This window comes from Doryrhamphus excisus, linkage group LG8, assembly GCF_037039965.1.
Source record: "Doryrhamphus excisus strain RoL-2023G ecotype Guam linkage group LG8, RoL_Dexc_Guam_v1.1, whole genome shotgun sequence".
Taxonomy (NCBI): Eukaryota; Metazoa; Chordata; class Actinopteri; order Syngnathiformes; family Syngnathidae; genus Doryrhamphus; species Doryrhamphus excisus.
In genome coordinates, this window is record NC_136364.1 from 9,151,718 (window position 1) to 9,166,337 (window position 14,620).

At 43.7% G+C, this 14,620-nt stretch overlaps 1 protein-coding gene and 2 non-coding genes across 3 annotated transcripts; 2 read left to right on the forward strand and 1 right to left on the reverse strand.

The window, feature by feature from the left end:
• Nucleotides 1-460: 460 nt before the first annotated feature.
• On the forward strand, nt 461-14,491 carry map4k1 (mitogen-activated protein kinase kinase kinase kinase 1). The gene is made up of 32 exons (XM_078792748.1): nt 461-678; nt 3,156-3,213; nt 3,283-3,373; nt 3,450-3,514; nt 3,692-3,747; nt 3,835-3,882; nt 4,830-4,872; nt 5,133-5,205; nt 5,334-5,465; nt 5,547-5,609; nt 5,759-5,840; nt 6,920-7,036; nt 7,153-7,234; nt 8,063-8,115; nt 8,197-8,243; nt 8,313-8,357; nt 8,435-8,455; nt 8,529-8,574; nt 10,077-10,230; nt 10,312-10,409; nt 10,489-10,512; nt 11,227-11,305; nt 11,376-11,452; nt 11,526-11,586; nt 11,661-11,763; nt 11,828-11,886; nt 13,010-13,095; nt 13,197-13,374; nt 13,481-13,549; nt 13,616-13,702; nt 13,917-14,043; nt 14,132-14,491. Exons 1-32 carry the CDS (start codon nt 571-573, stop codon nt 14,226-14,228), a joined length of 2,529 nt encoding a protein of 842 aa, XP_078648874.1. The 5' UTR covers nt 461-570; the 3' UTR covers nt 14,229-14,491.
• Nucleotides 11,049-11,121, reverse strand: trnak-uuu (transfer RNA lysine (anticodon UUU)). Its single transcript has one exon. It is a non-coding gene; the product is annotated as a tRNA-Lys (tRNA).
• trnal-aag (transfer RNA leucine (anticodon AAG)) lies at nt 12,437-12,518 on the forward strand. Its single transcript has one exon. It is a non-coding gene; the product is annotated as a tRNA-Leu (tRNA).
• Nucleotides 14,492-14,620: the final 129 nt, after the last annotated feature.

Below are 14,620 nucleotides of genomic sequence, written 5' to 3' on the forward strand. Positions count from 1 at the left end.
ACAGAGTTCCCATTGGATGAGAATATCTCAGAAGGGTGTCTGCCATCCTGTTGAGTCAGCTCATCTCCTAGGTCACTTCACTGCAGGAAACACCAGGTATACACACACGAGCCAACAAAACAGATGGGATGTGACCACACCAGCAAGATTAAGATTATAAAATGATCAATATTATAAAATGTGACACACATTTTTTACAAGCAAAAAAAATCCCTGTAGGTGGATATTCAGCTGCTACTGAGTGGAAAAGCTTATTTTGGGTCTGATTCAAAAGAAGAATAGGGAAGCATGAGTGTCATTTTTACTCATAATATGCGCCGGTGGACAGGAAAGCCTTACACACACACACACACACACACACACACACACACAGATTGAGAAGCAAATTTGCATTGATTCTGCAAATGAGTAGATAAGAAGGGGAGGTTGTGGAGGGAGTGACTGATGTGACAAACAGGAAGGTGCGTGTGTATGTGTGTGTGTGTGTGTGTGTGCACGTCAGCAGCTTAGCTTGCCTCTTCATCTGCTGCCACAAGTGTGTGTGTGTGTTTTGAGTGCCCATCCTTCGGCATGAATGTCCAACATGGAGCCACTGAGGATTTCTCCACCAGGAACCCTCAGGACGACTTTGAGATCCTGTTGAGGGTCGGATGGGGAACCTACGGGGACGTTTACAAGGTCAGCTGGTGGTTGAACATTTCTAGAAACTTTAAGTGGGAAAGAATTTAAATATATAACACTTCCACTAAGATAGGAGGCAACAATCAAACGTTAACATAATAATTGGAGGAATGTTACACTGCCATATAATAATTAAAATATCAAATTAAATTTTACATCATTAATTATATTAACAATGAATATATGTAAATTCACATAGAAATGTATTTTTATTATAGTTTATACACATACCTAAGTTCAGTTTTCTGTGTTAAATAATAAACATACAAACAAAGAAGATTGATTGATGAGTTGTAGCTTGTGTGGTTCTCTGTCGTCCCAGCTTCTTCGGTACGACGTGCAGCCCCGCAGGAGGAAGTGGTTTAGCAAGAACCGAAAGTATTCTTGTTAAAAGAAGATGAGCATTCCACTGCACCTGAGACAAAACACAATGCACTTCTCTAGTGGGAAACACAACTATTGATTGATGCAAACCAAGCCCAATACTTTTCAATGGAAGTCATAGCAATAAAACTCTCAACGTCTGCTTAGATACACCAGAAAGACGTGACTGGAAAGTAATATGCACGCAAAATGTACGTGCAGTCGTGCACACAACACTGACACAGATACACACTCTCTAGCGTGTCTAATGGCGGCACCATTCGGCAGGTTCAAGCTGCAGGTCACGTCCTGTGTCACCATATGGTAGAGGAAGAAGTATAGGTTGTGTTTATTCACTCAAATGTCAGCTCGGCTTTGCTTTGAGAAGATGGGGGCATGGTATCACGAGGAAGTGAAATGATGAATGAATGTGAAATGATAAACCTCCACTGCTCACACTTGAACTATGGAAGGTGTCCTGCATAAACTGCATGTCCTTGTTGCTAGGCGGAGTTCACAGGGTGCTACTGGGCTTTTTTCATGCATTTTGCAATGAGATCCATGTTGAAAATATCAAATCCATACACAGTAATTCCTTGCCACTTCTTGCTTTGAATTTGGCAGTTTTTCCAAAATATATTATTTAATAAATGCTGCCGTTTTGTGGTTAAATATGGGTTGTTAGCATTTCCAGACGTAAAAATGGATGAATGAAGTAAAAAACAAATGTAAGGCGTTCATAAGACATATTAAAAAATACTAGGTGGCATTAATGTCACTATAATGTTGGCAGAGACACACAAGCACCAGACTTTATGGCCAAATTGCAGGTTTGGATGATCTCAAAACAGGCACAAAAATCCCTGATTTGGGCTACTGATGCGGCTGTAACTCAAAAGAGATAAAACGCAAAACTGAACCCCAGTTGTCCCTTCCTGTCCAGCCACCCACTCAGCTCCCCTAGCACCAGAACACACTTACAGCAACACACACAAGTACAAGTCTTATTTATGTCTTATGAATATTTTATTTTGTCTTATTATGTCTACTATACTGAATAACAGAAGTATAGAGGTAAGTATAGGGGTGTTATTCCATGTCAAGAGGGCTCTAACTATGTTAAAGTGATGCAAGACACACACAATAAAATGAAGTCACACAAAATAAAACACACTCGATATTGCACTGAAGTAGGACAATCATAAATGACACATGATCTCAAAGGGGATCTATTATGCTCATTTTTCAACTCTTTGTATTGAGTTGCACAGCTAGGAGACCAGGGTTCAATTCCACCCTCGGCCATCTCTGTGTGGAGTTTGCATGTTCTCCCCGTGCATGCGTGGGTTTTCTCCGGGTACTCCGGTTTCCTCCCACATTCCAAAAACATGCTAGGTTAATTGGTGACTCCAAATTGTCCATAGGTATGAATGTGAGTGTGAATGGTTGTTTGTCTATTTGTGTCCTGTGATTGGCTGGCGACCAGTCCAGGGTGTACCCCACTCTTGCCCGAAGACAGCTGGGATAGGCTCCAGCACCCCTGCGACCCTCGTGGTGAAAAAGCGGTAGAAAATGAATGAATGAATGTATTGAGTTGTGGTCTCCTATAGAGCAGCTACACACAATAACCCGCACAGAAAATTTATTTTTTAGATTTTGCAGCATCTGCACCTATCCCAGCTGTATTTCCTTTGATTTGTGCTGCCTTTTGTCATTTATTCCACGCACGGCCCGCCTACGGGCATGCCCACTCTGCTGTGGTTGGTCACACACTCAAAGTGCTTCCTAGCTATGAACCATATAAGGAAGTGACCCCCTCTGTGACATCACAAAGGGGCAGTTTTACCACGCCTTTTGAAACCAAGCATTTGAGCCATCCCAAACTTTTTTCAGGGCTCACTTCCAAATGCACAAACCTCATTATCTAAAACTTTGGCATCGTTTGACATAAGAATACAACATTCTAACTACATTTGAAGGTCAGAGAAGTTGAAAAAGCATAATAGGTCCCCTTTAAGAAGATAATATATGAAAAAAATAGAAAACTACTGAATACTATATGTTCATAGATTGAACTGTGTTGTACTCGGTGTGTGTTTTTCTGTGTGTAGGCCCGTAATAAGCAGACTGGAGACCTGGCAGCTATTAAGATTATCACGATGGAACCAGGTGAGTAAGAGACGTCATAGTTGTCGTCGTCAGTCGTTGTCAGTGACAAACATCTCTGTGCGTCCACAGACGATGACTTTTCCACCATTGAGCAGGAAATAGTAATTGTGAAGAGTTGCAAGCATGCCAACATCGTGGCGTATCATGGCAGCTACATACGGTGAGGCTGCACCCCCGCTCTCACGTTCAATCTGCTGATTCATTTGTTAATCAAGACTCGACCTTTCTTCATATAGTGCTAATAAGCTGTGGATCTGCATGGAGTTCTGTGGGGGAGGGTCCCTGCAGGATGTCTATAGCGGTACGTGTGAATATGAAGTATACACTGTACAGGTGTGAAGTTCCATCAACGTGCCCCAAACAACCCTTCTTTGACTTCATGCAAAGCATTGTTCTGTTATTTGACATTTGCATAGCCGCACTGTGTATCCACCGTGGATGCAAATGTGAGTCAGTGATGCTAACTTGTTTTTCACAGTGGCCGGCCCGCTGTCGGAGACACAGATTGCCTACGTCTGCAGAGAGATGCTGCAGGTAGTCGGACTTGCAGTACACATCTTTCTAAATACGGTGCACCGCCGCCAAGTGTGCAACAAAAACGGGTTTTGTATGTGTGATCAGGGTCTGGACTACCTCCATTCACAGAGGAAAATCCACTGGGACATCAAGGTACGGAAACTATAGCAAAAATCTGTGGCAGCAAGTCAAGGACCAGCAAGGCCTTCTCTGCTGGCCTAAACACTCTCACAAGCACTGACTAACATTTACAACGTAAAGTGTCAGTTTCTTCCCAACTGTCTATTATCTTCTTTTTGTAGTGTGCGCCGCTCCAGTCTATCTGCTCAGGGCCTTCAGAGTTAAGAGCGCTAACCCGATCTCACTTAAACTATTAGCGATAGGGCTGTTTCTTTAACCAATCAGGCTTCAGATTCACCTCACAGGGACAGCTAGCAGGCAGTACAGGCAGTAACAGGCTGTAACAGGCAGTAACATCAGCACTTTTTCCATCCTCTCATTGCTTGATTGGAACAAAACAGCGAAGAAGGTGGCGGTAACGCACACCAAAAGTTGCTTGCCAACATTCCCAACTTTGCAGAAAGTTGTTTGTTGACCAAGTAGTTGTGCTTTACAGCCTTTAAGGAGGATATACTGCTGAGTTTGGATGGTTTTGTCATGTTATGTTTATTATTAATTAAATATTAATTCTGAACTGTTCCAGATGATGTTGTAGTGTAGAGGTATGGAGGTATACGATGTATGGGAAGATAAAGCGTTCTTCTTGCTATAGTCGTCATGGTATTCATCCCCAATTTTATAAGGCCATACATTGTTAAATAGCATTTTTGTATATTATTGTGGTATACTGGCATGATAGTGGTCATAATAAGAGGTGGATTAGATCATTTAAGTTCACACAAAAGACCCAGGTACCCAATTATTTGAAATTCAAGCCCCTAGATATGCTTTTCAGATCTGGTGGGGTCCCTCAGGGTTCTATTCTTAGGCCCATCTCGTTTTATGCTTTTTAAAAAATCTTCCCAGAGGAAAATGTTTTTCCAGCTTACATTTTTAGCTCAATAGCACAGATGTTTGGATTTGACATGTTTCTTTTCCAGGGTGCCAACATCCTCCTCAACGACCAGGGTGAAGTGAAGTTAGGTAAGCAATACCCAGAGCCGGTTCCATGGGGCCCTAAGCAAATAGGCTAGGCTCCAGCGCCCCTGCGACCATCGTGAGGATAAGCGATAGAAAATGAATGAATGCTCTTGGGAGCGCCCTAGTGGTCACGGTTCCCTAAGCAAGTGTTTAGTTCGCTTATGCCTTGGGTTGGCTCTGGCAATACCAAAAAGAACTTAACACAAATCACAGAACTCTCGCTATAAAGTGTAATATCGTATTTTGTCTCCTCTCTTGTGCAGCCGACTTTGGCATCTCCGCCCAAATCACGGCTACTCTCGCCCGTCGCATGTCCTTCATTGGGTCACCATATTGGTGAGTTCATCTCCAAACTAATGACAGGGTCAGGAAATGTTTGTCCTACTGGATTGTTCCAACTTGCATTGTCTTGTTGATGGCTTAAATCTGCCATTTTATACCTGCTGTTTGCCGCCCTCCCTCAGGATGGCGCCAGAGGTGGCAGCAGTGGAAATAAAAGGCGGCTACAATGAGCTCTGCGACATCTGGTCAGTGGGCATCACGGCAATCGAGCTTGCAGAACTGCAGCCGCCCATGTTTGATGTCCACCCGCTGCGGTACAACAAAAAAATGATGTCATGCCTGTGAAGTCACAGGTCATCTAGACATAAATGTGTTTTATTTTTTGTCTTCTGAAGAGTCCTGTTTCTCATGTCCAAGAGTGGCTACCAACCTCCGAAGCTGAAGGACAAGTCAAAATGGTGAATACATTCATTGGCTGTGGAGTCCCTCAAGGTTCTGTCTTTCAACCGCGATACTTCCCTAAGATGCTTCTTTGTTATTTTAGCTCTGCGACGTTATTTTCCAAACATTTGTTCTGTGACTTTAAGTCCTTCTCTTCTGTCTGCAGGTCGCCCACGTTCTATAACTTTGTCAAGGCCATGTTGGTGAAGAACCCAAAAAAGAGACCCAGTGCCTCCAAGATACTTTCAGTCAGTAATGGTCACACATCACCATGTTCTAGTTCTAGCACTGATTCTTATATTTACAGTCAATAATTAAGGTAACTGGTAAGTGGTTCCTCAATTTTTGTTATTAATTCCTCTCAAAAGGTTAGACGAAAACCAAAATGTACAAAAACCAAGGCAATTTTCGCCCCAAAAAGTAAAATGTAAATCCGATTAATCCATTCCAGACAGCCAAAAATATTAACAAAAATATGATAAATAGACTGCATGTTGGCCAAGTTGTTAGCATGTAGGCCACACAGTCAGGAGATCAGGAAGACCTGAGTTCGATTCTCCACAGCTAGCATGTTCTCCCTGTGCATGCGTGGATTTACTCCGGGTACCCAGTTTTCTCCCACATTCCAAAAACATGCTAGGTTCATTGATGACTCCAAATTGTCCATAGGTATGAATGTGAGTATGAATGGTTGTTTGTCTATATGTGCCCTGTGATTGGCTGGTGACCAGTCCAGGGTGTCCAGCAAGCTCCTTGGTTGCAGGGCCTGGGGGTGGATGAGATCCGCTTGGAGTTCTTTAAGGCAGCAGTTCTTACACTTTATATATTTAAGATTATTAAGCCTAACTTAACTTTTAAATAAATCAAGCAAGAAAAAATGTGAAGGCTTAAGTCAGGCTTATTAATAAAAAAAGACCAATATTCAGATTTAATTTTTAAAGCGTTAGATAGCGTCAGACCACACTCCACACACTGGGCTCGTGACTCTGCCTCGCTTCCTCCTCGCTTTCTTGTACTTACGTAAAAATGTAGTCTTCTGGGTTATCAAATTGCTGGTATTCACAACTTTCTTTTGTCCCATGGCGGGTTATTTCGCAATCACACTCAATGAAAATGTAGAAACAGTGAGGCAGCAACACATAAGGTGCGTTGTTTGGGCATTTCCTTTTCGGAACGATCCAGCACAGAGAAAACTTAGTTGTTTGTTACACGCAACAGTGTACAAAAACCGAGGTAAAAGTTTGCGACTGGCAATTATGAGCAAGAATTATTGTTACACTCTCACATTTGGTAAGTCACCGCTAACTCTTGCCTTGCAACTCCACAGCACATATTTCTGGCGCAGAAGTGCCTGACCCAGGAACTGACCCAGGACCTGCTGGAGAAGTGTCGACACCCGGAGAAAGTCAAATTCTTCCCGACGACAGAGGACGACGACACAGAGGTGGGACTTTGGCACTTGATGACAACTTGACAGGCTGTAGATTTATTTCTGCAGGGTGTCTTACTCCTCAGAAGGAACTGACTCCATTTGGGATTGTGTTTGCTTGTGGATTGAAGGTGCCTGTGTCTGGATCACTAAAGAGGATCCAGTCGATCAACAAACACAGCCGAGCAGAGAGGAAACACTCTCACACAACGTGTAAGGAAGTAGACCTATACACTCTTAAAAATGCTGGGTTAAAAACAACCCAATCAACCCAAACAAGATTCTTTCTTTAACTTCACATCACATAAAATGACAAATTGACGAGATAACTGACGTTGTCCTCATAACTATCACACATGTCTCTTGTAATTTCAACAACATAGTTTGGTTCCTACATAGCTCGCCAGCGGATGTGTCCGCTTGCTACTTTTGGAGGGAATGGAAGTTTGCTAAGGTTCCCGATCGATTCCTGAAGCTAGTACTCAACAGTGCTTCACGAACTTACATTTTAACAACTTTATGAAGCTTTATATGATAATATAAGTCAATTCTACGGTAAAACAATAGTGGGCATGTAACAAACCTTGCTCCGTGCTGAAATTCGTCTCCCCAGATGAAATGTGGGGTCCGAACAAAGTAAGTTTGTGGGCGGTGCTTTGTTGCGCATGTCCAAAATTCTACCCAACGCTTTGGGTTGTCCAAAATAACCCAGCACAATATAATGGAAATCACAACCCAGCAGCAAATAACTTAGCACCCAACAGAGATAACCCAGCGAATTGGGTTCTCAGAATACCCAATTCAATAAAAATTACCCAATTAAATGACCCAACAGGCTCAACCCAGCGGTTGGGTCAAAAAAATAACCCAGCATTTTTAAGAGTGTAAGTAGACCTAAGAACACTCGAACAGGGACTTGGATCCTCAGATTAAAAGTCTAATGCTCTAGCAACTAAGCTATCCAGGCTTACAAAAATGCTATAGTGAAGTATAAGATAAGCAAAACATTTACGTACCTGTTAATATGAACATTGTGAACAGTGGAGCAGATCTACTCTCAGAGGCCCGTGAGGAAACAAAGAGCAGATCCAACAGTAAGAACCTTCATACGTCACATTTAAATCAGAATAATACATAGTTATACAATGTCCTTCTATGTATTGTGTTCTGTGCAGCTGACATCGTCAGGTGGTTCGCACAGCATCAACACACATCCATTGAGGTACTCCCTTACATAAACACAAACACACACAATCCCATGTGTGTTTAAAAGTGTTTATTTGTTCCTCAGGGACAAGGACACGGACTCAGACGACGACTATGATGATGTGGATGTGTAAGGAACCACGTCAACACGGCCATTTTAATGTCACGTAAAATGTATCATATGTGTTTTTTGTTGTTTCGACGCAGGCCGACCATGGCGGACACATGGTAAAATTACACTTATGCTTACATTCCTGTACATGTTTGACCTCTGACACGACAAAACATTCCATTCCCACAGTGTCACGATGCCAGCTGTCCAGACTCCGCCTCCACTTCCCCCTAAGGTGAGCAAACAGCAGGTTTGCTACAAATTGTAGTGTACATACGAGGCAAGGTATCATGCTGACATACGATGGTTATAACCAGAAAAAAGTTACAGTGACAAGACCACAAGTGCTCCAATTCATGAGTCAATTTCATGTAGTTTGTATCAACTCCACAGGATGGCAGTAGCTGCATTTGAAGTATCATGAACAGCCCTATCTACCTCTGCATGTGTTCTTTAAATGTTGAGTGCCCTACTCAATAGCTAAATAGCTTGTTAAAGGCCACTCTTCCCATGGAATGAGACCATCTTTGGAGGAGTGATGTTAGAACATTGTTACAAGCAGAGGATAGGTAATGGAACAACCCAAACTTGACCTGCCTGGGGGCAAAACAGCTTGTTAAAGGCCACTGTTCCCATGGAATGAGACCATCTTTGGAGGATTGATATTAGTCCATTGTTACAAGCACGGGATAGGCAATAGCACAAACCAAATTTGACCTGACTGGTGGCAAAAGAACTTGTTAAAGGCCACTCTTCCGATGGAATGAGACCATCTTTGGAGGAGTGATGTTAGAACATTGTTATAAGCAGAGGATAGGTAATGAAACAACCCTAAACTTGACCTGCCTGGGGGCAAAACAGCTTGTTAAAGGCCACTGTTCCCATGGAATGAGACCATCTTTGGAGGAGTGATATTAGTACATTGTCATAAACACGGGATAGGCAATAGCACAAACCAAATTTGACCTGCCTGGTGGCAAAAGAGCTTGTTAAAGCCCACTCTTCCCATGTAATGAGACCATCTTTGGAGGAGTGATGTTAGTCCATTGTTATAAGCACGGGATAGGCAATAGCACAAACCAAATTTGACCTGCCTGGTGGCAAAAGAGCTTGTTAAAGGCCACTCTTCCCATGTAATGAGATCATCTTTGGAGGAGTGATGTTAGAACATTGTTATAAGCAGAGAATAGGTAATGGCGCACACCAAACTTTGGCTGCCTGGTGGAAAAACAACTTGTTAATGGACACTCCTCAGTGTATGGAGGACAGATGATAAGACATTGTGAAAAGCAGACAGTAGGTAACGGTGCAAACCAAACGTCAGACTCAGAGTCAACAATAAATTTGCTAACAACCTAACAACTTTCCCAAAAAGACTGTCTCATTCCACAGGGAGAGTGGCCATTAGTTAATATTAATAGTGGCAGCAGGCAGGTAAACAACCTGTTATATAATGCATCATGGCTGTTCATGCGTGGCAACAACCACAACAACAAGAGGACACATCCCCAGAGACATAAATAGGCAGACTCCACAGCAGCCTTGAGTCAACCTCTACGGATTGCAATTCCTGTTGCAGCCACAAGTCGGAGGTCAGAGGTCTCACACACAACGACAGGCAGGGAATGTCCAAAGTCAATGTTGTTATTTCTATGTTGATATTATTATCTTTATGAAAGCAGACGTGATCTTATGATACCTCACAAAGCATCCAGCGAGTGTTTGTTGTTTGTGCAGCCCAAAATGCGGTCAAGCTCAGAGGAAATTGTGTGGGTGGAAGACGAGCGGGTCAGCAAAGCGCCTTCGCCGTGCGACCCCTCCCCTCTCATCAGAACCTCCAGTGGGACACACGTACGACCCGCTCTCCACCCACACGTGATGCGGCACTCAGGTGAGCCGCGTTATTGACATGCGTGATGTCAGAGAATAGTTATGTCAAGAAACCATGAATGTATGTGTGTGTGTAATGCAGACCCCCTGTCCCTGCTGTTGAACAAGCAGTCGCTGGAGCTCCTCCCCCCTGAGTTGCCTCCGAAAGGAAGACGCAGTCCCCACAAGCCCCCTGCCAAGGTACAAGAGAGTGTGTCCCTCATTTGGAATCCTTCATTTTACCTGAGATCCCCTAATGTTTGTGTGTGTGTGTTCCCAGGAGCCTGCTGCTGCTGCTGACTGTGTGAGTCCTCTTGTGAAGCCTCATGTGAGTTTCTTTGCTTTCGACAGAACCGCCAAAGTCTCCAAAAAGTGTGTCCAATTTGGATAAAACAAAACTTAAGATATCAAAACCATCATCGTCGCGTAAATTCAGCAAATCTTGCGGTACACCATTGTGTTTTACTTTTTGTTGTCTTTTTATACTATAGCTATGGAAGTCAACACTTGAAATGTTTATCATAGCCCCAATACAGTAAGTCGGGTCTGTGCGCTAACCACTCGACCGCTGTGCAGCCACCACATCAAACTATGTCATTTAATTTTACAGTTTTGTTGTTGTTTTTTTACTAAATAAGACATACAACTTGCCAGTTTGTATGTTAAAAGTTGAAATACTTAGAAAGCAACTGGCGAGCCGGATTCAAACGCTTGATGCGCCGCCGTAGTTTGCCTACAACTGCTATAGAGGCTCCCCAATGTTATTATAATGTAGGCCTGTTAGCGTGTTTACGGTAGCATTCAATTGTTCCTACTTAGCTCCACACATCTAAATAAGATCGCCTGAACAGGGACTTGAACCCTGGACCCTCAGATTAAAAGTCTGATGCTCTACCGACTGAGCTATCCAGGCTCTGTGATGTAGTCAAATACCAATGATAACATTGCTTACCACATAAAATCACCTAGATGGATATATGCCGCCATTCTGTTACATTCCTCACTTCTCATTGTGCAGATCTATTTTAAGAAGGTCTTCCATGGCTGTCCTCTCAAGATAAAGTGCTCCACAACCTGGGAACACCCAGACACAAAAGGTAACAATTTAAATAATTTCCAAGCTTCTGCTTTCATGGGTTTGTGCTGTTGTCTCTCTGTTAAATGCAGACCAGCATCTCATCCTGGGAGCAGAGGAGGGTATCTATACCCTCAACCTCAACAGTTCAGAAGCCACCATGGAGCTGGTACGACTACTTTCATTATAGTGTCCCATGTGCTCTTGAGCTGGTGATTGATTGCTCTCTTTTCCACTGACAGTTGTATCCTGGGAAGTGCATCTGGGTCTACAGTGGCCACAACGTTCTTATGTCTGTATCAGGTACATCTTCATCTTCAAGTGTCCCTGGAGATGCTGAGAATTGGACCTTGGTGACGTGTTTGCTTGTCCTACAGGCAAATCCTCTCAGCTTCACTCACACTCACTAAAGGAGCTGTACGAGCAGGCACGGAGGGACCAGAGGATGGTGGTGCTGCCCACGCATCGGCTGTTGCCGAGGTAACGCCGGATGCCGCGTAACCCCGTGTCAACGTCAGATGTTAAATGTGTGTTCTGTCTTCAGGAAGTGCGCCGTGACGTGTAAAATACCTGAGACAAAGGGCTGCAGGACCTGCTCAGTTGGTATGACCAAATACTACACACGAGGCATCTTTCGTCTGTCAGGAACTAAAATGTACTAAAATGTTGACAGCCTCTTTAGAGATACCTTTTCCGACTTGGCTTGTCACTACAGATGCTTTTCCATTGGTAAAAAGCAGGGACTATCATGTACTTATGAGGATTTTTAGTGTGTTAAGATGACACCAAAAACACTTGAGTCTACACGGCAGCTGTCCGACTCTATAATAAAAACTTCTCCAAACTAAATCCTGTACAATAACCTTGCAATAAACCGTGCAATAAACATGTGACAATAAACTTGTATACAGCAGCATTTAGTGTATATAACTTCTTGCATTATCCTGATTTTGCACTTGATCTGCTCTTGTACTTAGGCTGTGGTAAACCTGAAGATACCCCTTGTGGGACTAATAGAGGCTTATCTTATCTTATCTTATCTTATCTTATCACGAAATGACAACAGCAAATGTACACATTGTCATGTCTTATTGGCCACAAGCGTTGTTTGTGCTGCAGTGACGTGCTTTCTTTTACCCACAACAGTGTTCAGGGTAGCGTGGCCGAGCGGTCTAAGGCGCTGGATTAAGGCTCCAGTCTCTCCGGAGGCGTGGGTTCGAATCCCACCGCTGCCACATGTAGTTTAATTTACTAAACGTCTACTTCACCGAGTAGCAAACACTGGAGATGCATTTTCTCTTCCAGCAGTAGAGGTTTTGAGAATTGTCCATAGGTATGAATGTGAGTGTGAATGGTTGTTTGTCTATAGTATGTGCCCTGTGATTGGCTGGCCACCAGTCCAGGGTGTGCCCCGCCTCTCGCCTGAAGACAGCTGGGATAGGCTCCAGCACCACCGCGACCCTCATGAGGAAAAAGCGGTAGAAAATGAATGAATGAATAAATGTTTCCTTGCATGTAACCTTGGTTACCATGGTTAACAGAGGAAAATCAAAGATTTCAAGTACCGCCCATATTTGTGTCATTCTCCAAACCTTTGGTCATGACTGTGCTATCTTGAAGCAGAAACCAGCCAACCTAAACAAACTATCGTGAATATTGAAGACAAAACCACAAAAGAACGTCCCAACATCTGTTATCTTTCACTTGTTTGTCTTCCTCCTTGCAGCTGAGAACTTCCTGTGCTGTGCGCTGGAGTTCAGCGTGATGCTGCTGCAGTGGTACGAGCCAATGAACAAGTTCATGCTCATCAAGGTGTGCCTGGCTGGAAATATTGGGGATGAGGGGACAAAACAAAAAGTCAGGTGACTTGATGTTGTTATGAGACTCAGCCGAGTAAAACTATCAACTTGCAGCATTTCGACTTCCCGCTCACCAACCCTCTGCGGGTGTTTGAGATGGTGCTGGACCCTCAGCAGGAGTACCCGCTTGTGTGTATAGGGGTCACTCGAGGTTCCAGCCCCGCCCTGCCTGCCACTATAGAGTACATCAACCTCAACTCCAACACTTCCTGGTTTACACATGCCGACGTAGGTGAGAGCAGCCAGAGAAGCCTCTTGGAGATTTAAAGTTTTGTTTGTGTGCTCGTTTGTCACTGATGATCTTCGTGCGTGTGCATGTGTGTGTGTTTTCACAGCAGAGAAACACTGGGCAAATGTTGTACAAGTCAACCAGCTGGACAGCAGCTCATTGCTGGTCCTCTTAGAAAGTATGTGCAAAATACACGCACTGCAATGTTAGTTTTGAATGTTTACACAACAGTCCTCCATTGCAGGGTCAGTGCACATAGTCGACCTGGAGGGGGTGCTAAAGAGCAGCTGGCAAAATGAGACCACCTTCCCTTGTGATGTAGAGTCTGTAGGTGAGTCAAATGGAGGATATGTTTGCATTTATACTGGAAGACCACAAAAGGCTTTGTTTGGTTTACGGCAGGGGTGCCCTAAGTGCAGCCCAAATGACACTTAAAAAAAATAGCAAACATTCATGCATCAATCAGTCATCCAGCACAGTCAGCAAAGGTCAAAGTCTGCATTCATGTTTGCCTGATGGACTAATGTGACCTCTACTCTCTCCAGTGTACTTTGAGGACACGTTGCTAGCCGTGTGGCGTCACGGCTGGCTTAGGATGGGAAGAGGAATGGCCGCAGTGTTGGAGGAGACCATCGACCGCAAAAAGACTCACAGGCTGGTGCAGTCAGACAGGTCAGTGTTATATCGACACTTAAAAAAACGTGCTTTAATCACTCCTGTGGAAACACTCCCTATGACCTCTCCAACCTTCTCTCGGCAGGGTGGTTGTCATGGAGACGCATCAGACCCAGGACCAGTCAGGGTTGTCCAACTTGTACTTGCTGAAAATTGCTGAGAATTATGTCATGCTGCCCTGACGCCGGTGCCAGCTCAGAGCATCATGGAATACGTGATGCCTCCACAAAGGACTGATTGTGAAGGACCAGCACTTGACTGACTGATGCCAGGGGAAGTCTGCACGTGTTTATCCTCAGCTCAGCTTCCTCCGTGGGATCCAAAACGACGTGTAAACTGACTTTTTTCTGTCAGTGTATTGTCAATAAAGTGCTGCACTGACTGATAAAAGTGTAAATGTGTTCCCTGCTGAATTAAAGTGACTATATTACCCTTGACGAGATGACAGCTCACCACGGGAAATTAGCATGATAATGTTTTTACTTTATAAAAAAAAACGTTGTTAACTGTGTTTAAAAATGCTGCTTGAAAGTTTAAATTGCTGCGAATGAGGCAAACTTGCGTCCTTTCTACC